Consider the following 27,392-nt stretch of genomic DNA (forward strand, 5'->3'; position numbering starts at 1 on the left):
TAAATGTTTTCAACTTTACTCCTTCTCAAAAGGAAACAATCTAAGATTTAAATAGGGAATTTCAAACTTTTTTAGCTATATTAAAAGCTGCTTTATTTTTGTTGAGCAAAAGCAATCATATAAACCACATAAGGAACAATTCAACTCAACTCTTTATCAGTGAAGTAAACTGAATGTGAAAATTGCAATGTATACAATATTAAACCTTAGACCATACACAGTTGCCCATGGCTAAATATTTCACACCCATTTCACCAGTATAGTTTTGGACTTCTCTTTTAAAGAACAGGAACAGGAAAAAAAAAAAATATGTATCACGGCTGAGCAAGTTAGGGTATACCAGTTATATACAGTAAAATCTGGTTTACTTTAAAAATGCATTTTTTGGTCTGTTTAGGTGTACTGGGAATTTAACCCAGGGGTTAAATAGACCACCGAATCACATTCCAAGTTCTTTTTATTTTTGACATAGGGTCTCACAAAGTTGCTGAGGCCAGCTTGATCTTGGGATCCTCCTGTCTCAACCTCCTGTTTTGCTGGGATTACAGGTGTGTGTCACTGTGCCTGGCCAAAATGAATCAATTCTACAGCATCACTGAATAACCAGGATTTTGCAAAACCTATAAGAATGAAGAGTCAAAAGAGGTCCACTGACAAGTCAAGCTTAGCTGCAAGTTCGACAACTGGACAGCTTAACCAGGAGAGACTGCTTTTCAGCATAAGCACTTCAGTTTTGTGAACTTTCCAAGTTGACTTTAGGACACTAGATATGAAGACAGGTACAGGGTACTCACGTGTAATCTCAATACTCAGGAGGCTAAGTGAGGTAGGAGGATCCTTTGAGCCCAGTAGTTCAAGGCCAACCTGGGCAACAGAGCAAGATCCTCTCTTTAATAATAATAATAAAACAATAATAATAATAACAATAATAGAAAGCAGGGAGCAGGGAAATGTTGAAAGGGTATAGCTCAGGGGAAAAGGATAGCATGTTCAAGGCCGAGTTTGATCGCTGGCTCACATGCACACACATAAACACTTTAAATATGGATCACTTTTCCAATATAACACCTGAGAAACAAAGTTCAGTGCATTCATTGTCAATTTATACCCTGATATTCCTATTTAAAAAACAAACCATAAAAATCATGTAAACTAATCTTTCTCCCAAAGAAAAGCATGGGTCTCTTAAAGGATCAATTACTATCGATCCCTGATAAGGTAATAAATACATATACGTAGTTCCCTCACCTCTATATCCTAAATTGAACACCTTTTATATTTAAGCAATTCTAAACCAAAAAGCCATTCCTGCCCTATAAAAGGAGGTATTTGCACAAAGTACCTTATGAATTATAGTACCTCACCTAGCTATACGTCTTTCCAAATGAACCCAACTTCAGTAAAAAAACAGGAGTCTGGGTTTCATATTAATATAACATTTAGTTGGGCATGGTGGACCACACCTATAATCCCAGCAGCTCAGGAGGCAGAGGCAGGAGGATCCTGAGTTCAAAGCCAGCCTCAGCAAAAGCAAGGTAATAAGCAACTCAGGGAGACCCTGTCTCTAATTAAAATACAAAATAGGGCTAGAATGTGGCTCAATGGCCAAGTGCTCCTGAGTTCAATCCCTGGTACCCCCTGTGCCAAAATATATATATATATATAGCATTTAGACACCACACTACTTTGCCACTTTTTTTTAGTGCTGAACCCAGATGTGCTTTACCACTGAAGTACATCCCCAGCCCTTTTTATTTTGAGGCAACACTAAGTTGCTTAGGGCCTGACTAAATTGCTGAGGCTGGCCTTGAACTTTTGATCCATCTCAGCCACCAAGACGGATTACCAGCATGCACCACTGCACCAACATATTTGTAAAGCTATAATTACTCACATTATTTCTTTATTTAAAAAAATGGAATAAATAGCAATCTAAATTATATAACCTATATGAACATAATTACTAGAATATTTTATCACTAAACATATATTTAATCAAAATTCCACTCATTTGAACCACTTAAGAGTAAATAAAGGGGTTGGGGTTGTGGCTCAGTGGTAGAGTACTTGCCTAGCATGTGTGAGGCACTGGACTTGTTCCTCAGCACCACATAAAAAATAAATAAATAAAATAAGGTTATTTATAAAAAGTAAATAAAGGCTCTTAAAAACTAGTAAAAGACTAAAAAAGTTTTTACATCTTTACAAACATACCAAAAATACAGTTAATGTTTATAATGTATTAAGTAGAAGCCCAGATGCTGGAAGACTTAAGTGAGGCATTACCTAATTCAAGTGTCTAGTACAGCTAGGCAGGTACAGTGGCACACACCTGTAATCCAAGCAACTCAGGAGGCTGAGGCAGGAGACCACATATTTGAGACCAGCCTCAGCAACTCTGCGAGATCCTATCTCAAAATTAAAAATAAATAAATAAATACGAATTACTGGGGATGTAGCCCAGTGAAAAAGCACCCTGGTCAATCTTAGCACCCAAAACAAAAACAAAAAACTCCCAAACAACAACAACAAGTCATAAGTGTCTAGACCCTTTATAACCGCAACCCCCTCACAATTAACTGTCAAGCATGATTTTTACATAGATGCTACCAAGGATCAGCCTAGACAAGTTAAAATGTTCCCTATTTGTGGGCCCCAAATTAATGAAATTTTACTATAATTTTCAACAGAACACACGTATTAGAAGGATGCAAATTTCTATTCTTCCATATCCAGATTAAAATTTAATTCAGCAAGGCTAATGGCCTTTTAAATACATACACAGAACACAGAAATAAATCCTGAGTATATATGTACTTCTTATATCTTACTGAACTTAAAACCAAATTGCTTATTTCATGGTAGGTTAGAAAGTACAATTATGTAATAAACGACAATAAGAAAAAGCCACTTATCATATAGTCTAGTCTTTATTGAAAGACTTACTTTAACTGTGGTTTACAGCTTTGGCTTTAGTTGGCCAGTCATTTTAGCCTCTCACTGCCAGTAGACATAAAAACCAAATGGGAATGGCGTGGGGGAAATACTGGTAGAGATAATTTAAGCAAAGAAGATGGCAGGCAGAAACACATCATCAAAATAAATCTTGAAATAATTTTGAAATAAGAAACATTTCATTGCATGCCAAAGAATCTCTGCTGCTGTTTTTAATGAACATGGGAAAGAAAAGACAACGATTCTTAGGCTCAAACTGGATTAAAATAGCGCTGACTTCAATTTGTGTTAGAAAATAGTCTGTAAGCTTGACAGTTGCATTTTCTAAATGGTGCATCTTTCAGACAAGTAGTTTTATGCTTTAAAATTGTTTAATATGAAACAACTTCAATTAACTGATCATGAAATCATATTTTCATCCAGATTAAGATGGAGGACAATTCAGTCAGGTGCTTACCATGGCAATATAACTAGTCTGGATAATTTAATTAAGTCACAATATACAAACCAGGAAACATTACAGCCAAACTTAGCTGTTCATTATCTCTATAAGCCACTTAATTTACTGGCAGAGGAAAAAAAAAAAAAAAACCTGGAAGTTTAGTGGGCATTTATCAAGTTAAAAAAGTCTTTAGTTGTTCAAGTTTCATAAATATTCGTGAACATTTTAACTCAGGAACATAATCGATGTGAATTCTTAAGTGTCTCCCTAAAAATATAAAGTAACTTTTCCAAAATAACATTCCCCCAAGATAGCATGAGCAAAAGAAACAAAGCTATATTTACTAATAAAAGTGCAAAAGATGAATATGGTGGTTAAAACTAAGGTATTTAAAAAATTTTGGCTCAAAGATGAACTTCAGACCCTGTGTATTTTTATGCTGAATATACACTTGGCTATATTTTTAAATGGGAAAAGGAAGAAAGTAATACCAAAATAATTATGGTCATCAATATATAAAATCATCATTATTTTAAAGTTAATTATAAGACCTCAAAGGTTTAAAAAATGGCAATTTGTGAATGCCAGTTACATCATACTACTTAACTGTAAAAGGCTATTTTCTCAATTGCCCAGACCAACATTTGAATACATTGCCAAAACATGTGCACCCCCTAGCTGTCACAATTTAAACACGTAAGATTTTGTCTATTTTACATTCCTGTTTTATAGAAATTTGAGGCAGATTTTATCCACATAGACTGAAAAATACCTTGGAACAAACCTCAACCTTTTCTGCATCTTTCCAGTGGATTCATTTACCAAACTGCACACATACAGCTCAAGCCTCTATCCAGGCTTGTTATCCCATGCACACTCCCCACAAGAAAAAAAAATTAATCAAAAATAAAAGTCACAACTTTGTGTACTATTTAAACTGAATATCCAATTATAAATTGGTACATCAAACTGTCTAAATAAGATGTTTTAGCAATCTTGTTAAAAAAATTCTTGGGCAAAATATATCTAATTTTTAAAAACACCCCAAGATTTTTAAAAAACACTTGTGCTATACAACTTATAGGAACCTTGAAATTGTTTTACAGGTTTTAATCAAGGTATTTACATACCAAATAATGTATAAGCAAAGAACGAAAATCTAATTTCCAATGACATTTTAGAATGTACTAATCCATCAAAGATTCATATTGAATTGAAATTAAGGCCTTTTCTGTGTAATAATTTGTGTCATTTTAATTTTACATAGATAGCCAACCTTGGAAATGTCAGTCTTTAACATTCTTATCAATCCACTGCATTCAATGCAGTGGAGTATGTTAAGTGTTACTTCAAATAATTACATTGCTGCTACTTCTATGTTGAAGCATGCTTATTAAACACTGTATTCAATATTTACAATGTATATCATTTAAACTTCATGTAAAAGCACAAGTATGACTGTCTGACTTTAATACAAACACCATACTTGGAATTTCTCCCCAAAATGAAATGTAATATACTACAGTTTTAATAACACTTTCTGAAGTTTTAAAAATATGTCTTAATGTGGACCAACCAACATTTGCTCAAGGAACTCAGACAACGCTGTTCCTTATTTAGGTTGCAAAATTTCAGTCTGGCTTCAGTTTCTTTTAGGCATAAAGTAAATATTCCTCCAAAGCGACTCCAAAATCATGCATTTCTTCACACTTTTTTCTGCTGACTTCAAATGTGGTCCACCTCAGGGTAGGGGAGGGGAGTATCAGGATTCAGGATGAACTTATGTGATTCCCAGTTTTTCAAGATCCTCCCTTTTTTGCTCGTTTAAAAACACAGTGAGTTAAAATACTGAACAATAAGATAAAAATGGAATAGTATCTAAGAATCAAAATGTATTTACCCATTTCTCTTATTATATCAAAATTTATAGTCAGAATTGTCTTTATTGACTTTATTTTAGTTTTTGTACACAAAGAAAAATCATGTTCATATCCATCATGAACAAAAACTTAAAAAGGCAGAACTAGAAGACATGTGTCCTTCACCAAAGCAAAGCTGTGCTAAAGGTTCCAAACATTTCAATTTTTAAAATAAATATTTTCATTTTCCGATGTCTACTTTCATGTCTTCAGAGTGTCACAGGAAATCGAAGCCTATCATGAATTACAATTTTGTTTAGAGTCCCAGCTCACTGTGTTTGGTAACTTGCCATACCATATCCAGCTTGGTTAGGAGGAGGTATTACAGGGGGAGGAGCTTGTCCTTGGGGAGGCTGAGCACCAAATCCACCCATCCAAGCAGCAGAAGGTGATTGACTTGGAAGAAAAAAAAAAAATCTTCAGCAAACACAAGACAAAAAAAAAAAAAAAAAATCATCTATACATTTATAGAAAAATTAAGCAGTCCAATCACAGAGAATAAACAACTAGAAGAAATCAAAAACCTACATTAAATAGATCAAAGAAATAAATGCTACATGTAGAGGCTGGGGTTGTGGCTCAGTGGTAGCTTGCTCACCTAGCATGCATGAGGCACTGGGTTCAATCCTCAGCACCACATAAATGTAAAATAAAGATATCATGTCTACCTAAAACTAACAAATAAAACATGTATAGAATGTACATCCCACTGTTTAAGTTGTTAGGATAGCATAATTAAGCACATCTCGCAAGAGTGATTTTTTAAAAAATGCATACATGATCTATGAATTTATAAGAAAATTTAAAAACTCAAGTTCAAGTTGGAAAGAGTCTCAAAAGAAGGAACCAGTAAAAGTAAAGGTCTGGGCTGGCCTGGGGGAAAAACTTGGGAGAACCAACCCACTCTATCAACAACAATAAAAAGTAAGATATTTTATATCACATAATTTTAAGGATTTCTCACACATGCCAAATGGCATAAAATCATCAAACTTCCAAATTTATCTAGAAAAAAATCTTTTATACATACAAAAATAGACAAATAAAAGTATCATTGGAAATGTTAAGTCAAATTTTACCATCTGCTTACAAAGACAGGTTACACTAATAGGTTACCCTAACCTCCCTTTCCATCTAGGTAAAGAGAAGTAATTTTTTAACATTATAAATCACATTTCAGTACATTTATTTCTATGTTTATAATCCAAATACCTCAATGTACATAATTTAAATAGATCATCCCTAGGAAAACACAGTTTTAAATTTCTTTTGTCAGAACTATATTCTGTGTCTACAATGGAAAAACCTAAACAACTTACTCTACTCCAAATCCTTGTTGATTCCATGGTTGTCCATACACTCCATAAGGCGGTACTTGCCACCCATTTGCCATATACTGTCCATACTGTTGTGGGTTTCCATATACTTGGCTCCACTGGCCCCACTGACTATAATCGACCTAGAAAAAAGCAAATTATTGTTTTAAGAAACAAGTAAGAAACACCGTATTTGAAGAAAGAGTGGAGACAAGGAAGAGAAAAACTAAGTAAGCACCCTTATGTGAATAGGACTCTGTTATTTATCATTGTCTAAGTTTATTGGGGTGGTGACACCTGTGAAAAGAAAGTATTAAGATTCAGTTAATACCGCAAAATCAATTTTGAAATAGCATTAACACAATCAACTGAAAGTAGATATATGCTTTATTTTATTTACTGTTTATTTTAGTTTCCAAAGCTTGTATTGTAGATATATAAGATGGAACCTTAAAAAGTACTATGAAAAATCCAATTACCTGTTGGAAGTTTTTAGTCATATCAGGAGATTCTTTACCCCAATAGCATTTAACCACATGTCCTTCAATCGTAGTACCATTCACTGAAACAATGGCATGGGCTGCACTTTCATGGGTTGAAAATCTAAGAGAAAAAAAATAATCATGTTTGTCTTATTTTTTTTTAAGAACTTAATACAGAAACTCATTAGTTCATTACTATAAATTGGTATTTCCCCTAAATTACATCATGTAGTTAGAAGTTCTATATTGTAAAGAAATACTAAAATAAAAACCTGATTCCTTGACAGGGTCAAATAACACAAGTGTAGGAGTAAATCAAATGTAAGATTAATAATGATATTACAAGTAGACTATTACCTGACAAATGAATAGCCTTTCTCTGGAAAAACTCTTATTTCCATAATTTGTCCAAATGGTGAAAATGTTTGTCTCATAAGTTGATCTATAAAACATATGAATATAATATTTAGGGTTCTTATACATCATAAAATTCATACTAATAGGGCTGGGGTTGTGGCTCTGTGGTAGAACACTTGCCTAGCATGCGTGAGGCACTGGGTTCAATTCTCAGCACCATGTATAAATAAATAAAGATCCACTGATAACTAAAAAGTATTTTAAAAATTCATACTAATAACAATGAAGCCCCACAAAGAAAGTGACTAGGAAAGCAAACATTGTACCTGTTAACCCAGAAGCAATTCCTCCACAGTACACAGTACAATTTTTTGGACTTGACTGGTTTACTACATCTTCAAATCTCAACTGCTTAGTGTTATCTACATGCAGAAAGAAAAGAAAAATGCTGACTGCTATACAATGTTATAAAATTATTTTCTGGCCTGTGGGTGTAGCTCAGAGCATTTGCCTAATGTGCAAAGTCCTGGGTTCGATGACTAGCACCACACACATAGTCTTACTAATTATTTATATACTGTTAAGATATACCTCAGAAAGAAGAAAATATAATTTTTTTTCAATGTTATGATTTGATTGTAAAATCAGGTGGCTCACATCTTCACAATATACATCAAATCTCAATTGTTTTTGATAATAAAATTCAAGACAAAATAAGTCTTTCCACACAATTTAAATATTAAGAAATTAAATCTTATATAGAAATAAGTGATTTGTGAATAATCTATAATCTTAACATATGTGACAAACATAAGCTTACTTTCTTGTGTACTTTTAGGTGCTGGTGGTTTACGTGTGGCCCAATTGGTTCTGATTTGCCGGCCACCCAACCACTGACCTCCCATATGCACAATTGCATTTTCTGCATCCTATGGGGGAAAAAAAAAAGAGAGGAGAGAGAGCAATCACAAACAAAACGGAATGGTATATAAGGCCAGTAATAAATAAAAGTTGGCACTGCTGGATTCACTAAATTTCAACAGTAAATGAACTCACTAAACAATTAACAAGAAAATAATTTGAACTTGAATTAATCATAAAGCTATTTTAATTTGTTGATTGCAGATTACGAAAATAGCATTTAAGTTGATGTAAAGGAACATTTATCATAATTGAAATATGAAAAAAAATCATAATCCTACTGATTACCCAAAATTAAGGTTTAGTTCCTCAAATACACACATTTTAATAAAAACAAATCCCATAAGACAAAGTAATCAAATATCTTAATTTTATGGATGGTTTATAATGTAATATTTACTGAAGAAAATTTAAAAACAAACATTATAGCCTAAATTGCCTACCCCTCAAAATCTACAATGTATTCTATTAGTATGAGTTATGACTATGACATGAGATGGAAGACTTTTAAATTATGACTTATAATGCTAAAAAATGTATCAACAAAAAATAAGCTTAGGGTGAGGGATTATAGCTCAGCGGTACAATGCCTGACTATTACGAAAGCCATGAGTTCAACTCCTAGCACCACAAAAAAAAAAAAAAAAAACCAACTTAGGTTATCCAAATCAATATGAACCTGAGATTAATCTATGCAAAGATAGAATATAACTGGTAATTTTATCATACCCCTTCAATAAAATGTAGGTAATTTAAGTTGTTGAAACCGAACTAAACTCTATTTTATTATTGAATGTTATAATAAATGCAAATGCTTAGGTACTTTGGTACATCATCTTTCTTAAAAAAAGTCATACAAAAAAAAATATCAAGAAAAATTGCTTAAATTTTCAGTTATAGAACTGCTGTCATCAATAACATACCAGTTATAAAAGTATGGATAATTTTAAAGAAAGAATGAAAACTGAATATAATCTGGGCATAGTAGTGCACGCCTGGAAACCCTGGGACTTGGGAGAATCAAGAATCACCAAATTTAAGGCTGGCCTCAGCAACTCAGTGAGACCCTCACCAACACTGAGAGCCTGACCCAAAATAAAAATTAAAAAAGACCTGGGTTCAATCCCCAGGACTCCCCCACACCCCCTGACAAAAAAATAAGACTCAATATAATTTACTTTCCCCCTCCAAATTCCGTATTAGTTCACTTGTCCTAGTCTTAGGCTTGATTTATAACACATTTTTCCTTCACTAATGCACAAGTGCAAGTTTAATAATTATCCTTAGAGTGCAATCACCCTATCTCAACTATTTACTTTCAGGTTTCTGAAAGAATGAATTATATTCTACCATTAACACACAAAAATTTATGTTGAGGTTGGATTTGTAGTTAATATCCAAGCACTTTCAAATTTCAGTTACTATGTATTAACTAGTGATTAAATCTAGAATTAAAGAATTTAAACTGGGTGCTGGGGTTTGGCTCAGTGGTAGCGTGCCAGCCTAGTATACAGGAGGGCACTGGGTTTGAACCTTAGCATCACATAAAAATAAAGTTATGTCCCTCTACTGCTAAAAATATTTTTTAAAAAAATTTAAATTGAGTTGAAAGAACGTACCAGTTTGTTATAAAAAGATACAAAACCATAGCCTTTGGATTTTCCAGTTGCCATGTCTTTAACTACCCGGGCATCCCTGTGAAAAGAAGCACAGCTAAATGAGGGAAGTAAGAGTCACCCTCAAAATAAAAACTAAAAGGAACCACACACACTGTATTGTGAGCATTTTTTTAAAATAAAATTCCAGTTAGCCCTAATTAACTACAGCCATTCCTGAACTCTCCCTAATGCTTCTTTACCTGTTAGAAAAAAGCAGTAGGACAAAAACATGTAATAAACATGCAACCTAATCAAATAGCCTGTGCTTTCTAAACTAAATGCTCAAATTTGAAGCTTAATAGGAACAATAGTTTCCTTTTCTAATATTCTATTTGCTAGTGTCCTCTAAGATTTACTGATTCTATAAATTACTGTAACAATGCTAACTACTTTACCATGCAATCTCTAAATAGTTAAATGTCTTCTGCCTAGTGATACAAAATATATGAAATATTAAAAAATTGAAAAAGAGGAAAAAATAGGAATTAAAAAGGCATACATGGCCTGTTAACAGATTTCTTTATTTTTCTTGGTCAATTCTCTATCATCATTTTGGAGTTTGGGCAGCTGTAAATTTTGAAAAATTGACATTTTCAGAAATTTAAGAAAGGAGAATAAAAAACTAACAACAATGCTAAGCACACCAGTACGAAAACAACAAATTTACACAGAAATTTTAGTGAGTAAGTTAAAATGATTGGAAATATAGAACTCCACTGAATATAGAATGTTAAAATGTAAATACTAAAATATGTATATATAAATAATGTATAATAAGAATAAATAGAAATGAGAAAAAAAATCTACAACTGAGTTCCAGTGTGCACAGTTCCTTGCAGTTAGCCTTCAAGATCCTGTCCATTCTTATGAGCAATTCTGCAAAATAACCAGAATGCTATTACTTTTAATTGTGACTTGGACTTTAGAAAACTGCAGGTCTCAGGTATAAATAAAGATTGAAAAACAGCAACCTGTTATTTTTATACTGATTTTTAAAACAGTACTACTTACCACATTTATATTAAAAAGCAAAGCAAATATCAAAATAGAAAATTAAGAATTAAATCTTTCCTTCAAATAAAATTAAATCTACAGAACAACAAATTATACAAAGAAAAAAGTTGTTGTTCTTAATTGAAACACGTTTCTGTAAAGTAGTACTAAAACGTTTAATTTACATCTACAGGAAATATATCAAATACACTGATTTTAATTAGACAAACGGTGATAAATACTTTATACAACTTATAACCATTTTTAATTTTCCAATACAGTTGATCAAGTAACAGTAAAATGTGAGCATAAATTTTGTTAAAAATCAAACCATATTTGTCCCCTTACTAGCAGAATCAAATATCACTAACAAAAAACATCTATTAATTAGTCCCACATTATAATTCAGACATGAAACATTAATACTGTAATAGTACTACTTTTTACTTATACCTAAGATATCAAAACACATTTATCATCACATTTAAACATGAACATTTTCAATTTTACCACAATATACCCAAAGATTTAACTACTTTCCCCACTTATCAATTCCTCCAATAAAAGTGTAACACAGTATAATCACATTTGCTTTTTGTTAACCCATTTTTCTTAACCACCAAGTTTTGAAAACATTTGACAAAAAGTTGGACTTTGTAAGTTTTACCACCTAAACATGTGCTTCAAAGATAACAAACAGAATCACTTAAATTTTTAAAACATATTATACACAGGATTATATGAAAACAAGACCCCAAAACATTGAAATGACAGCAACATTTGCAACAACATCTACTCAAAAAACAAAACCAAAAAAAGAAAATCAAAAAGCAAAAGAAAAGTACACTAACTAGAGAAAGAAAATCTTATTTCCAATACAAGTTAATAATATACAATTTTGCCTATCACTGTTGAGTGTAGTACTGATTATGATACTTACGATATTTTACCAAAGGGGGCAAATGCTGATTTGATATCTTCTGTTGTAATTTCTGGACTCAAATCCCCAACAAATACATGGAAGTGATCTGAAATCAGAGCATTTGGTAATCAAATACTTAAGAAGTCAGCTACTAAACCTTTTTTAGGCAACACTAAGGAGGAAAAAAACCCTAGTTAAGCTGGTAATGCTGCCAGGAAAATTTCAGAACTCTTCCACAGTAAACGCAGCAGGAGTACTTACTGGAAGTATCTTTTTTCTGGCTACTTGGTGTTGTTGCCCAGTTTACTTTGACCTCCTAAAAATAAAGATTATATTTAATACAATTATTAAGCATGTCATTATGCATTTATAACACTTACCACTTAATAAACCATTTATCAAGCGGATTATTTTTGTAAAAGCACTAGGCTGAATAAAGCAAAACCATCAATCAGCAGTTCAATATCTGTTTAAAAACTTGCTAAGAAAGAATATAAACATGCAAATATATGTACTCATAAGGCGTCACCATTCTATTACCTTACCTTTCCCAAAATTTTTCTCCCATTCATAGCAGCTAATGCAGCAGCTGCATCTCTGTGTTCATAAAATTCCACAAAGCAATATGGGTCATTGCTTGTATGCTGCAAAACAGAAAATCCAACAGAAGAGTTGACCCTTCTGCTATCGGGTTGCTGAGAAGAAAATCCAGGAAAAAACATTACTGATAGCTAGGAATGTACAAAGTGAGATTGCAAAAGCTTATGAAAGCCTAACGCTTTAAAAAAAAAAAAAAGATTTACAGCTAAACCTTACTTTGTGCCTCACAGCACTGCTGTACTCAAACAGAAAGCAGTATGGAATCATAACCTTGAGAATTAAACTAAAATATAAAATTCTAGTGAAGTATGTTAAATATGAAATAGATTAGGCCAAACCAAACCTCAAACTCAGATTTGATGAGGATCACTCTTTATCATTGCTCTCCTCTTCCAAAAATTATTTTGAAATGAATATATTCTACTCATGTATCATAATCTTTCCCAAACTGTATTCCAGTACTATAAAAAGATACAGAATTGAACTAACTTTATAAGCTTTATTTCCTAATCAAAACCAGGACTGGTACCACAAATAATAAGTGTTTTTGTATTACTACTGAGACTGGATTATATGTATTCCTTTTCTGGATAAGAATAACAATAGAAAAATGCAATCCTTCAAAATAGTCTAATGTACTAGAGATTCTATATACTTTGAATGTGGTCTTCCAAAGTCCAAAAAAAATACACTAGCGAACTAGAAAATAACTGCTAAAAATGTGACTGAATAAAATATTCCAATAGTCCAGGAGAGTAATGGGGTATACTCAGTGGTAGTGTACTTGCCTAGCATGTACCAGGCTCTGAATTTGACCCCCATACTGCAAAAAAAAAAAAAAAAAAAAAAAAAAAAAAAAAAAAAAAAGTGGTGGTGAGGAGAATCCAGGATAAAGCTATATATATTCTGTCATCACAAAAACACCAATATATAAAAATCTTTGTTAAATATATGCTTGATAGTAGTTGGCAAATACATATTTATAAAGAGGGTGAGAAAGTAGTGCTAACAACAAAAACACATTTTTATAACATGCAGTCTATATTAGATAGTAGCACAACTATACAAATTTTTTTTAATATAAGATTAAAAACATTCACTCTTCAATGTGAAATACCCTAAAAATATATTTAAAATGTGAAATTGTGGGCTGACCTACAAGGAATAAAAATACCAGATAAAATAAAGACCTTTAAAACAACCACTGTTTATCACTCCAGGAAAGTTTTAGAAGAAAAATCCCAAATAAGATGTCTACGGGATGGGGTTGTAGATTGGGTGGTAGAGTGCTCACCTAGCATGTGTGAGACCCTGGGTTCAATCCTCAGCAACACATATAAATAAATAAAATAAGTAAAAATTAGAAAAAAAAATAAGATGTCTAAACAATAGTGACAAAGCAACCAGAGGCAATTTTTTTTAACATTTATTTTTTAGTTGTAGGAGAACATAATACTTTTATTTTATTTTTATGTGGTGCTAAGGATTGAACCCAGTGCCTCATGCATGCTAGGCAAGTGCTCTTCCTCTGAGCCCAACCCCAGCACGCAGAAGCAATTTTTTGAGGCAAAAAAAAAGTAGGATCATTATCATTGACAAGAAAACTATGGGCTCTCACACAAGATCTTACTGTCACAGACCTGTGAACACTGTTCTTTAGAGGTAGAGAAAGGAAATGGGGGAAAAGACTCCAAATAGAAACACACACTTAAGTTCCTCTTGTGAAAAGAGTTAATATTTATCAGAAACTTTTTCTGATGGATTTAAAAGTAAATTTAAAAATTAAAGTTGTGCTGGTCCATTTTTCCTTCTATTCCTCAGCCCTGATGGTCTCTAAAGAAAATACTTAATATTTATGGCAAAATATATGCGGGTCCAATGGTAGAACTATGAAAAAAATCAAACAGGCTTTAAGAAACTAGTGTATTACATGCACACTAATATCAAATTTACTTAACTAGTAGTAAGCCAGATCCCTGTATGTATATACTGGACAAGAAATGGTTCATGTTCTGGTCAGGACAGCAAGAAACTTCATCACACTACTCAGAACTATATGCATTTTAAAACTTTTCAATTTTTTACTTCTGGAATTTTCCATTTAATATTTTTGGACTGAGGTTGACCACAGCCAAAACTGAGGGGGAAAAAAAATCACAGATAAGAGAAAAAACTGTACACACGTATTTAAATAGTCACATCACATATATGCTCATATCATGCTGCATTTCATCTAAAGCACAACTAATTTTTTTTAAGTCAAATCCTAAGTGTCAAAGGTGTTAAAATTATTGAATGTTTGGGGCTGGGGATATAGCTCAGTTGGTAGAGTGCTTGCCTAGCATGCACAAGGCCCTGGGTTCAATCCCCAGCACCACCAACACACACACACACACACACACACACACACACACACACACACACACACACACATATATTTAATGTTTGCCTTAGAATCTAGAATAGATTTTATTTTATTATATAGGGAAAGCTAGAATCTATAATATCTACAGTTTAAAAATCATAAAATTAAGGGGGAAAAAGATTTTTCATATACTGAAAAAAAAATTATGAAGGGAAAATAAATGCCTAGATGAAGTATTCTGTATTATAGTCCATGCCCTTTATAAGCTTCCCATTTATACCACCACAACCAAGTGACACTCTAATCATCAGTTAGGTCCTTACCTTAATTAGTGTTGTCACCTATTTTTGTTGGATGACATAAATGTCAAGACAGAAATATGAGGTTTTATATTTACAAGTTCAAATCTAGGAGTTCTAGAATATAGATAAAACTTCGAATTTCAAATCATTTCATCCCTCAAATGGCTATATATAAATATAGAATTTTCAAAAATATTTTTAAAATATTTATCAAATGCTTCTCAAAATTTTTCTAGACTCTACTTTCTCATATTCCATTCTCCTAAATCCCCTCCTATAAGCTTCCAACCCAAGCATGTCACTGAGATTAGCTCACCAATGACTCTGTCACCTCTATAACCCCTTTTCTGTTTTCATCTTGACTTCCAGACAGAATTCAAAATAGCTGACCACTACCTTCCTTCCTCTAAACATTCTCTTCTCTTCAATCTACCATACACTCAGTTCTCCTGTTTCCTCAGTGGAGGATCTTTCCAAAGGTAGTTCTTCCTTAACTCAAAGTCGGAATGTAACTCTAAATGCTGAGCTGTTCCAGGCTCCAGGGCTCAGACCTTAATCCTTTTACTCTTCTCTGCTATCAATTAGTCCCATAGATTCAAATACTGCTGCAAGCTTCAACACTGGTCTCTCCAGAGTTCCAAATTAGTTAATCCAACTGCCCATATCCAGTGATCATTTAGATATCTAATACATAAATTTAACACAACCAAAATAGAATGCTTAATTCCACCAAACCCCATGCATTCTGTGCCCTGCTCAGTCATCCATTTTGGTTCCCTTCCTTATATCCCACAGCCAATCCAGTTCTATTGATTCTATCTTCAAAATATATTTCAAACTTTATCTACCCCTATTTTTATCCATCACACTCTAAAGCACAAGAACCTATCACTTCTCACCTAGACTAGTAAACCCAGTTGGTTTCTTTCCTTCTTTTGTCTCCTACAATCCTTCTCTATACCACAGTGTCTACACAAAGTAATCTTAAAAATGCCAATCAGAGCACTTCATCCCCCTATTAAAACCCCTCCAAAGGTCTGCCACTGCAACCTAAACTCTGTCATGGCCCATACCGCCCTGTGTGATTCTGAATCCTGCTTACCTTATTAGATTCGTTTCCCACCACTTATCCTCCATCACTCACCAGACTGCAGCCACCTGGTCTTTGGTTCCATAAACACAACAAGCTTATTACCAACTTGAGGCTTTTTTATTAATAATATATTTTTAGTTGTTGATAGACCTTTATTTCATTTATTTAAATTTGGTGCTGAGAATCGAACCCAGTGCCTCACACATGCCAGGCAAGTGAAGTGTGCTACCGCTGAGCCACAGCACAGCCCCACCCCCAAACTCCAGGCCTTTTGTATTTGCTTTTCCTCTGCCTCCAGCTCTTACTGTAGACAGGCACCATCTTGTTTGTTATTACTGTCTCAGCTCAAAGAGATGACATATTCCCTCACCTACCTATCCTACATAGCACCAACCCTCCAATCATCACAGAACTGTTTTATTCTCAACATGACTCTTATCTCCCTATTTGCCTGGGAACCTCCTTTCTCTGCCTCTCCATTATATGCCCAGTGCCTTGAAGAGTGCCTAGTGCAATGTAGACATTTTATTTATGAAAAGATGAATGAATAAAGTCAGGAAATAAAAAAGGAAAATATACCAGCACAGACTAATAACTATAGTGAGTTAAGAAAGATCAAAAAACCAGTGCACTTTACAGGTTTTTAACAGTTCCCCATCTCAGGATAAAACACCAACTCCTTATCACAGCTTCTGATGTCTTACAACTAATTCCACTTTAAACTCCAACCATGCTACTATTGAATACAGGTTTCTAATAAAAAAACAGACTTGAATTTCCCCCCTTTATCCTCTTATAAGCATTCCTGCTCTGTCTACCAGCCCAGACCAACATTCTTCTAACTAGAATTGCTTCTTCCCCAAATTCCTTTCTGGTCAGTTTCTATTATATTTTTAGGTTTCAGCCTGTATACTAATATTTTCAAGAAGCCTCCCTGATTTCGAACCACACTGCATACATTATTATTTTATATTCTAAGTACCCGTTAACTTCTCTGTTTCCCTACTAAGCTGTGAAATACTAAAGGACTAGGAATTGTCTTATTCACTACTGTATCCTTTGTACTTACCGCAGAATCTGGTACATAATAGTCAAAAAACATGTTGATGAACAAACAAAAAGACAGGAAGAAAAGAATAACTAAAATGTGAATCATTGGGTATCACTACAGTCAACTGAATCCAGCGCCTGCACATGCCCAGCCTCAAGAAATTATTCTAACAATTTAAATGCCTAACTACTTAAATGTGTAATCATTAATATTTACTAAAAATGCACATGACACATGTTGCTTTACTATGCACATAATAACCTAATATTCTCTCACATACACCAATTCCTGAACTTTAAATGAATGCTACCTGAATTATTAACATTCTAATTGGAATTATATGATATACCATCAAGTTTTTCACTATTCTGAGATAAGCTGTTTACAAGCAAAATCACTTGGAGATAACTACATCACAAAGAATGACTGTATTAGAATAATAGCACAGAAACTTTGCCCTTTCAAGACTCCATTCCAAGTCTCATTTACCAGCCAAATCAAATAAGTCACTGATCTCTCCACCAGAATAACCTGAGGCTTAAAATAAATTTTAAAAAATGATACTAATCAACCAATAAATTTCAAAATGTTTAACATCATACTGAGAGCACATATAATTGGGAAGATCTTACCTCTGTTATCATTTTACAGCTTTTACAGGGTCCGATCTGACTGAATAACTGAAGAATAAGGACTTCTGTCACATCTCTGGAGAGGTTACCTACGTATCTGAATGAGAAAAAAAAAATATATATATATATTATCAGCAATTTACCTTTAGCTCTGGCTCTGTGTTATCATTTAATTTATCACCTTTTATTTCAACTTAACTTCTTGTGTCTTCAGTAAAAATTTCAAAGTAAGCCTGATCCTATCAAAGTAAGATTAACCTTATTAAGGAAAACAATTGTTCCTTTCCCACTAAAATTCAAAGATGTTGTAAAGAACAAATCAATATGATCTTATATATGAATACATATGCCCAAAGGCATATATATATTATTCTATACCCTATATATCATTTTCTTATTCTAACCAGTCTCATGATAATGACAATTTCTATCAAAATAATTCATAGCATAGACATATTATGACAAATACTAAAACAACTGATCATAAAAAGTTATTAGAGATACAGTGGGTTTATTTAAAAATGCCAACCACGGCAATTACATGAACAAAGAACAGAGATGAATAAAGTTACAGCAAAACACATAAAGAATGGAGGAGTTTTGTTTTGGTGTTGGCTAAATAAGACTGTTTGCAAATGGTATGTCTTCATTGCTTTGTTTTAGGAGAATAAGGTAAAATAAGATTTTTCTGGTCAAAAATGCATCTGAGATGGGTGTGAGGACACACGCCTGTAAAATCAGCTGCTCAGGAGGCTTAGGGAGGAAGATCGCAAGTTCAAGGCCAGTCCTGGCAACTTAGCAAGACCCTGTGTCAAAATAAAATAAAAAGAGCTGGGGATGTAGCTCAATGGTAGAGCATTTGCCTAGCATGCACAAACCACTGGGTTTAATCCCCAGTAATTACACACACGCACGCACACACACACACACACACACAAATAAGTAATAGCAGAATCAACAAAAAATACATTTTTATGCAGGTAACAAATAAAGCAAACCTAAAGACTTCTTTAGAAATTCAGAGAAAAATTGAGACCAATTTAGATATATTGTTGACTATAGATATTTAAATATTTGGGTTTTTTTCCCCAGATTACAGATTGAACATACACATTTTGTATAAATTTTTTTTAATACAGAAAAATCACTACTTTACCACCAAGAGATGCCACTTTGATTTTTTTTTTTTGCACACTGATTTAATTATGTCAGTATACTGTCAAACTTTTGAATATTTCTGGTACTCAGCAAATAGTTCCTAAAACTTACATCTGTCATGAACAAACCTCATAAACTAAAAAGTACTTGTAAAAATTTAACATAGTTTCTTCTGGAAGGTAAATGGATATAAGTTTTATTTTTCTAACCATAATATATAACATCTGGAAACTTGAGTACTGAGACCAAAAGAAGCTTTGCAACACAGTTGCCACATTAAACACAAAACTGCTTTAAGATGGAATACACTAAAAGGGAAAAACAGATTTGAGAAAGCTAAGATTAAGAATTTCACCCTAGGGGCTGGGATTGTGGCTCAGTGGTAGAGTGCTTGCCTAGCACAGGGCAGGTTCGATCCTCAGCACCACATAAAAAAAAATAAATAATAAAGGCATTGTGTTGTGTCTATCTACACCTAAAAAAATAAATATTAAAAAAAAAAAAGAATTTCACCTCAATGGGCACTAATAACCATAGGACACATGTTCTAAAACTGAAATAAGTCCTATATTACTTAAATAGAAAATCAAAACAGTTGACAAATTGGTTTTGGTCCAGTATGCCATTTTTTCCTTATTATTAAAAGTGTAGGCCAATGCAATGACTTATTTTTTCCACCAGTAGTGAAAGATTAAAGAATTATGAGTTAGCCAGAGACAACTGCCTCCTTTTTTTTTGTTTTTTTAAACTCACAGGGATTTGTGAGCCTGTATCCATGGAATAATTTTTCTTTCCTTTTTTTAAAACACAGGAGATGTATCTATAAGAAAAATGAACAAGTGATGCTAATTTTCTAAATACTATGTTCATCTAACCTAAAGGGCTAGTTAACTTAAGAGCTGGCCATGGTGACACACACCTGTAATCTCAGCAACTCAGGAGGCTGAGGCAGGAGGATCACAAGTTCCAGGCCAGCCTCATCAACTTATGAGACCCCGTCTCAAAATAAAAAAGCAGAAAACTAAATTACAAAAACCATGGGGCTGGGGTTGTGGCTCAGTGGTACAGTCCTCATCTAGCATGCATGAGGCACTGGGTTCGAATCTCAGCACCACATAAAAATAAAGACAATAAAGTCCATCAACAATAAAAAATATTTTTAAAAAAGATATCTAAATGATATCTTAAAAAAACTAACATAAAAGGCCTTCCATAACATGCAGAACATCTTAATTTACCAAGATAAAAAGAACATAATTCACTATATAATTTCCCCTAAAATTTCACCCAAATTTCAGACTGCTTTTTCTTTTACTCAGAATTATATAATTCATGTATTTACATATGCCTTCATGCATAATACTTAATAGAGGCACAATTTGTAGCTTTTAAAACACTTTACTATACTGCTTAAGTACTTTTACATTATCATGAAATAACCTGTCCTGAAATAAATACTAATAAAAATAAGACAAATTTCAATTGTTAACCTAGTAAGCATCATCTTTTGGTAGTTGACTGAAAATTTGTTTTTATTTTCAAATGACAGCCTCTATACTTCACTTTCTTTCTGCTTTGATTATGAAGTAGTCAACATATTCTAAAGTTTCAAGTTTTATTTAAAATATATAATTCTACTTGAAGAACCTATACAAAATAATAAAACAAAACAAAAAAGACAAATGATTTGAGTTCTTATAGTGAGAGGTCAATTCAAAAGAGAGAACACTTAAGAAATTCCAAAATGGTTTTTATCTCACTGAAAAAAAAAAAAAAAGGCATACCTGACACTCTATTTTGTCTTCTAAGAACAGGATATGAAGTATTAAAAACTGAGAATGATACCTTTATCCTAACATTAGGGTTAAAATCCAATTTGAGACCAGAGACTTGGCAGCTTCACAGTAGGCAGAAGTTCACACTGCCGAACTACTTCATATGTCCAACTGGGCAGAATTTTAAGTTAAAGAACATCATGACTTGCAGGAGACTAATGATAGTTTTCAACACTGAATGTGCTGTGCTCTCTCTGCAAAGAGTAGCCCTACCAAGGCTAAAATTACCAGCAGTTTTACTCAAAATACTATGGTCATACTTCCATAAAACTAACATTTTTGCTTTTGTTCTTGACAAGTTCCTATGCAAGAGATTTTGCAACAATACCTTTTAATAGACAGCTAATGAATGTTCAATTTGTCAGAACTGTGGAAGGAGGTCAGAAGGAGAAAAGGAAAAGGAAACCATTGAATTGACCATCTATCTATAAGGGACACACACACACACACACACACACACACACACACACTCTTAAAAAAAATACAGCAACAACAAAATCTATGATTAAATTGAATGAAGGGCTTGATTACAGCCACAATTTAGCCAAATCCATGGTATAGCTACTCAGTTTTATAACTAGATTTTATAGTATTTCCTTCTGCTGTGTTCTTAGATGTTCATATTATACTCTAAATCATAGATTTCCCTATTTTTGAGTGAGTATCAGGAAGAACCAATACCCTCAAAGGATGGCATTATATAACATGATTATTATTATCCCAGAACCACAATTCTTATTGATTTTAGTGCATCAAATAGCCGAGTAAAATATAGTGTAACACTAATGTAATTCAGTGTCATATTGTAGATTCAGATATACCATGGATCAAATCACTGTACTATAAAAATACACACAAGCCTGCAACTTATGTTCTAAAGGCTTGTCCACTTTCAAACACCAGTATTACACAGCATGATCTTGTTTATTTTTTAAGATCACAAGTTAGCCAATACATAATATCCCAAAATAAATGTCAAATGAGAATGAAAAACATGAAAAAACAGTCCTTTAAAGCAACTATATGACAAACAGAACTTTAAGCTCAACATCAAAGCAATTCTATACCATTTAAATACCATCAAATAAATTAGTAATACTGTAGGTAATGAATATTTAAAGACCTACCTAGGCTATAAACACCATATTGTTTTCTGAAGATAGAACCATATGTCTTAGCTTGTGTGTGTCTGCAGGAAAAAAACCTCACTAGTAACACACAGGCATTTTAAGGAAAACAGGTTAAGATAAGTTTTGTTAAGAGTACATTCTTTAAAAACATACTAGCCACTTGAAAAGCTCATCCATAGATCACAAGGCAAAACATAGGATCTCCATAAACTAACAAAACCAAACCTTACTAGATAACAACCTCCAAAATCATGTTCAGTTTCCATTACATTATTTGTATCAAAAAGAGCCCTTTCAGAAATACATAAAACGTATACTTTTTTAAAATTATTATGCATTAATTTTATTAAATGCTGGCAAAAATCTGAATTGTGAAACATTTGATTTTATCTCAAGATTTTACATTTGAAGGTTTTAATATACACACACACACACACACACACACACACAAATCAACTGCCCAAGGTATGACAATAATGTCTGCCTATAATTTAAATCAATCAGGACTATTAAAAAGGGACTTAAAACTGATTTAATGAGAGAAATATAATCATTGTAAAATGTTTATTAAGTACCTCTTACGTTCCCAGCAGTGAACTAAGTGCTTAAGGGGTAAGACCTAGGAAGATGTAGCAGTCCTTATCTTAAACAATAAAAACCTTCCCATGGAGGAAAAGTGGGAGAAGGAAAAAGGAAGAATAAAGGAGAGTTGTAAACATGTACTACATTGAGAAATAACAGAGCTTAGATTTTTATTTACTCCTATGTATACATGTCACATTTTTAGATAAATATAATAAACACAGACAACTTAAGTATGTTTCAGAGAAAGGACAAGATACTGGAAAAGGTAGTGGTAGGAAGTAACAAAGAATTAGCTTATTAGACTACTGGAGAAGGTACAATAGAAATGAAAACAAGGCAGATGCACAGATAACTATATGAATGAAAGATACTGAAAAAGTACATTATTTAGAAGGACAAAACCAGGAATTCCTCTTCTTGGGAACAAATGATACAATTAAATGAGACATTAACCATAAGAAATTACCAATTATTCAATAGTTATTATGATGCGATGATGACATTTCAGATACAATATAACTGTTATCTTCCTTAAATAAACTTTCCCAGATGTTAACTACCAAGCTTTGGCTTCAACAGATGTTGAGGACAAATTTCAAATTTGTCCTAATTCTGTTTTCTGGGAAGATGGGCAAAAAATGGAAGACAACACAAAAAAGTTCTACTGAGCAAGCCTTTCATTCAAGTAGTAGATGTGCTTAAATTGGCCTTAAATTCCCAAAACAGGATGACAAGTACTTCAGAGTAAGACACTAAAAGAAATAGGAACAAAAAGAAAATACAGGCGAAAAAAAAAATCAAGTTTGAACATATAAGTCTACCTTCTTTAGGGAGTGTATACTTTTTTTGGTAGGGGTGAAGTTTTGAGAAGCTAATCAACCTCCTGAGTGTCCATCTACCTTCATCTATTCCCCAAAAAGTACTTTCCCCAGCAGATAACCCAGCCAAGTGAACTCTGATCATATCAATATCAGGCACAGGCAAGGGAAACAAAGCAGAGATTGGACTCCTTGTAACTCAGGGTAGGAGAACTGGGCCTCAGAGGCTGGGAATGCCAAAGGTGCGCAATTTAAACACTGAATTAGAAATAACTCAGACTAAAAATAAAAATTAAAAAAAAGATACAAGAGAAGAAAAAGTGCCACGCTATTCAGAAAGAAATGTAATTGCTGAGTCATCACTCTTCATTGGAAAAGGAAGGAAAACTCGAATTAGGTGGTTGGAAGATGAAATCCATTCATTAGATTGGGCTTTGGGCAAAATGCAACAGCAAGACCAAAGAAGCGCCCCCAAAACACGCATCGTATAGCGAACGAAGACATGATTCTATCCGATTCTGATGATTTCGACACACCAATTAGGAGGCGGCAACACCAAACAGCAAAAAAAGAGTGTAACAACTGGTTGTCAGTTTGGCGTAGGGCGCGCTCAAAGTAAACTTCGCTCTCCGAGAAGGGAGCGATGCTGCGGCGGCCAGAGGCATTCCGCCTGCACTTCAAAAGTAGCGGGCGCTGGGCGGGTGTTTCTGACAGCGTGGGCGGGGGCACGTGGGGCAGAAAGAGACAAGGGGCTCCCGCGGCTGAAGAGTGTCTGGCTTCCTCCGAGAGCCGAGTTCGGGCAAAGAGCCGGGGGCGCCTCAAGCCCGGGACGTGGAGGGCGTGAGCGCTAATTCCTCCGGACCCGCAAGGGATGCAGCGACGGTCCCACCCCCAGTCCCACCTCCACCAGGCCCAGCCCCCGTGGGGACCGGCAGCTCCCGGCCCGGCCCAGCCCAGGGCCCCCAAGCACAGGGGGAGCAGAAGCTCTCTCGGGCCTGACAGCCTCAGCGGATGCAGAAGCCAGGCCTAGGAAAGGTGCGCGAGAAGGGCGCGAGAGGAAAAGGTCGGGACAAGCCTCAGACCCCAGGAAGTGACTGCGTTTGGGGGCAGGGAGGGCTTCCTTCCCTAGGAAAAGGGGACAGATGAGGAATGCACTTAGCGTCCACGCCGCCCCGGCCAGGGAGCCGCCGAGAGTCCCGGCTTCGGCCCCCTGTCTCCTGCTCCCTCCCTTAGCGTCCCGCGGTGCCCGGGCCTCTAGGCTCCCGGCACCCCCGGTCTCGGGTACTCACAGAGTCCGGGGCTGTCCGTCGTCTTCCATCATGGTGGGTGCGACGGAGCGATCCCGGGACAAGGGGGAGGGCAGGGTTGGGGAGGGGAGGGGGTGGGGAGGAAGGGGAGGGGGGCTCCGGGCACCGGCTGGGGACAGAGGAAAAGGCACCGAACCCTGCTCTAGGGCTTTCTCCCCCCAGCCCGCTCCGGACACTGCGCTCCAACCAGGAGGAGCAGAAGGAGGAGGAGGATGAACAAAATGGCCGCCGCCACCAGCCAGGCAGGAAACGGGACAGGGCGCAGGCGCGGCCCGCCAGGTCACCGCTCAGGCCAGCCGCGACGGCCTGCCCCGGGAGAGCTGAGGGGGGCAGAAAGCCAGGCCGCGGAGCAAGCCCTGTGCCAGTTCACGACGACTCCGTTGTCGCCGAGAGCCTGTCTGCTGGCCGTCCGACCGAACCCCAGCCAGTTCCAGCAGAGATCCGGCAAAAAGAGAAACGTCGTGAAGTGAAGTCTCTGGGAATCGCGGTCCTGTGAAGGAGCGAAGGAAGCACTTTCCAGGAGACTTCTGGGAACTGTAGTCCGAAGGAGACCCCCGCGCCGCGCCGGGAGGCGCAGGAGAGACTTCTGGGTAGTGTAGTCGTACGTGAGGGCGTGCGGCCACCAGGAAGTCGGCGTGCCGGGAGGGGAGGGAAGAAAACAAGCGACGGTAAAACGCGGGCCGGCCGAGTGAGAGAGTCGCTGTCCGGGAAGTGAACTACAAGTCCCAGCGTGCCTCGCGCCGGGGGCGGCTTCAGGACCGCTCCAGGCATCTTAAGGCCCTTCTGTTGGCCGGGCGTGAGCGTCGGCTCCGCCTGCGTCCTGGCCAAGAGCGGTTTCTTCAACTGCGGCTCAGGCGGTGCGCCGGCTCCGCGTGTTGTCAGAGCTATCAGGCCCTGCCGGCCTTCCTCTGGAGGCAGAACGGCTGGCCCGCGGTCATCAACCGCCAACTCGCGCCTGGCCCGAGAGAGGCTGGCCTGGCGGGCACCTGGCGGGACTCGACGGACCGCGGGCTCCCCAGGGGCCGGTCGCGTCTTTGGGGCGCCTTTTCCCGCAGATAGGAATTCCTAGACGAGATAGTCTGGTAGGTTGCTGTATGTATGCTGCCTACCTTCCATATCTCGTCGGGTTAGCGGGTGAGGCGAGCAACCGTCCATTTGAATGACTTGCCCTCCTTCCCCCCGTATTTAATCGTAGAAGTAAAAGTCTTTTAACAGAAATGCATAGATTTAAGGTTGTGTTTACAGACATCAGCCATGTGGGGAAGGAAGTCTTGCTTGAAGAAGTGGAAAGCCACGTTCAAATTAGCTCTGCAGCCCCCCAGGCCCCCCCCCACACACACACACCAGTTCTCTGTATGCTTTTTTTTTACCTCCTCAGCACCGACAGGAAAAAGCACACAATTTGTAGCAGCTCTTGTGGATGAGTGAAGGGTGGAGGTGAAGAGAGGACTTTCAGTCTCTTGCCTGACCTGACAGTTCGCAGTTAACACAGTTGTTTCTGAAGACCTCTGCAGGTACCATCGGATCCTAATCTTGTAGGCACCATCAGCCATGCAGCAACGCATGGTACTGTCAATTGGTGGGGAGGGAGATTTTAACCTGGAGGACTTCATAGAACGGTTGACAAAGGAGTCGAGCCCCATAAGACTCAATGGGAATAGCTAAAGGGTTCAGAGGCCAGCATCTATGGGTAAAATGTCTGGGTCTAGGGGTGGGAGTGTTGGCAGCAATGTGGAGTTGGTCTTCAGTGCTAGAGATTTAAGTCTGGGCCTGTAGTACCATGTTGTCAAGGATCTATGCCATGCTGAGAAGTTGGAGTTTTATCTTCCAAGCAGTGAGGAACCATTGAAAAGTTGAAGCTATTTATTTTTTAACTTGAACCTAGGTACAGAATTGGATTAATCATAATCCAATTCACTGACAGTGCCTAGCCCAATGTATTAGTTTTCTGTTGCCACTATAACAAATTAGTGTAAATTTAGAGACTTAAAACAACATGAATTTATTATCTGAATTCTGGAGGTTTCAAGCCCAAGTTCAGTTTCACTGGGTTAAAATCAAGATGTTGACAGGGCTGGTTTGTCTTTTCCAGTTTCTAAAGACTGCCTGATTTTTTGACTCTTAGCCCCTTTCTTCATCTTCAAAAACTGTTGCATATCTTCTTTCCTTCAATGCTGTCTTTCAGGCTGGTCCTCCTTGTCTCCTTTTCTTACTTTCGATGATTTTAGGTGATTACTTTGACCAGGATAATCTCTGCATCTGAAGATCCTCAATCGAATCTGCAAAGTCCCCTTTTATATACAAAGCATTCAGCTTGGAGCAGTGGCACACATCTGTGATCCCAGTGACTCAGGAGGCTGAGCAGGAGAATCACAAGTTTGAGGCCAGCCTCAGCAACTTTTTTGGGGGGGAAAGGGTACCAGGGGTCGAATTCAGGGGCACTCGACCACTGAGCCACATCCCCAGTTCTATTTTGTATTTTATTTAGAGACAGGGTCTCACTGAGTTCCTTAGCATCTCACTAAGTTCCCTAGGCTGGCTTTGAACTCCT

The 27,392-nt window shown here is 36.1% G+C and overlaps 1 protein-coding gene across 6 annotated transcripts; it reads right to left on the reverse strand.

The window, feature by feature from the left end:
- Positions 1–5,056: 5,056 nt before the first annotated feature.
- On the reverse strand, positions 5,057–25,368 carry TIAL1 (TIA1 cytotoxic granule associated RNA binding protein like 1). Of its 6 annotated transcripts, none has more exons than XM_081268360.1 (13): positions 24,824–25,367; positions 22,129–22,190; positions 18,009–18,105; positions 12,511–12,609; positions 12,227–12,281; positions 11,984–12,071; positions 10,012–10,087; positions 8,292–8,400; positions 7,798–7,893; positions 7,472–7,556; positions 7,112–7,235; positions 6,636–6,775; positions 5,057–5,712 (listed from the first exon to the last, which is right to left on the reverse strand). In XM_081268360.1, the coding sequence occupies exons 3-13, from the start codon at positions 18,018–18,020 to the stop codon at positions 5,586–5,588; spliced, it is 1,011 nt and encodes a 336-aa protein (XP_081124486.1). In that variant the 5' UTR covers positions 18,021–18,105; positions 22,129–22,190; positions 24,824–25,367; the 3' UTR covers positions 5,057–5,585. The 6 variants fall into 6 exon arrangements, with proteins under 6 accessions (XP_081124486.1, XP_081124485.1, XP_081124483.1 ...); XM_081268359.1 differs by having other exon boundaries at positions 12,511–12,660; XM_081268357.1 differs by lacking the exon at positions 22,129–22,190 and having other exon boundaries at positions 12,511–12,660; positions 24,824–25,368.
- Between the last annotated feature and the right edge of the window lie 2,024 nt (positions 25,369–27,392).

Source organism: Spermophilus citellus (assembly GCF_964194105.1).
Source record: "Spermophilus citellus genome assembly, chromosome: 15".
Classification (NCBI taxonomy): domain Eukaryota; kingdom Metazoa; phylum Chordata; class Mammalia; order Rodentia; family Sciuridae; genus Spermophilus; species Spermophilus citellus.

Bases quoted from the DNA above. Each gene is read 5' to 3' on its own strand.
- TIAL1 (XM_081268357.1), bottom strand. From the start codon at position 24,855: ATGATGGAAGACGACGGACAGCCCCGGACTCT. The intron at 8,401-10,011 runs GTACGTTCTTTC...TTTCCCCCATAG, and splicing joins TATCTTTTTATAACAAACTG to GATGCAGAAAATGCAATTGT. The intron at 6,776-7,111 runs GTAATTGGATTT...GCTTTTTTCTAG, and splicing joins TGACTAAAAACTTCCAACAG to GTCGATTATAGTCAGTGGGG.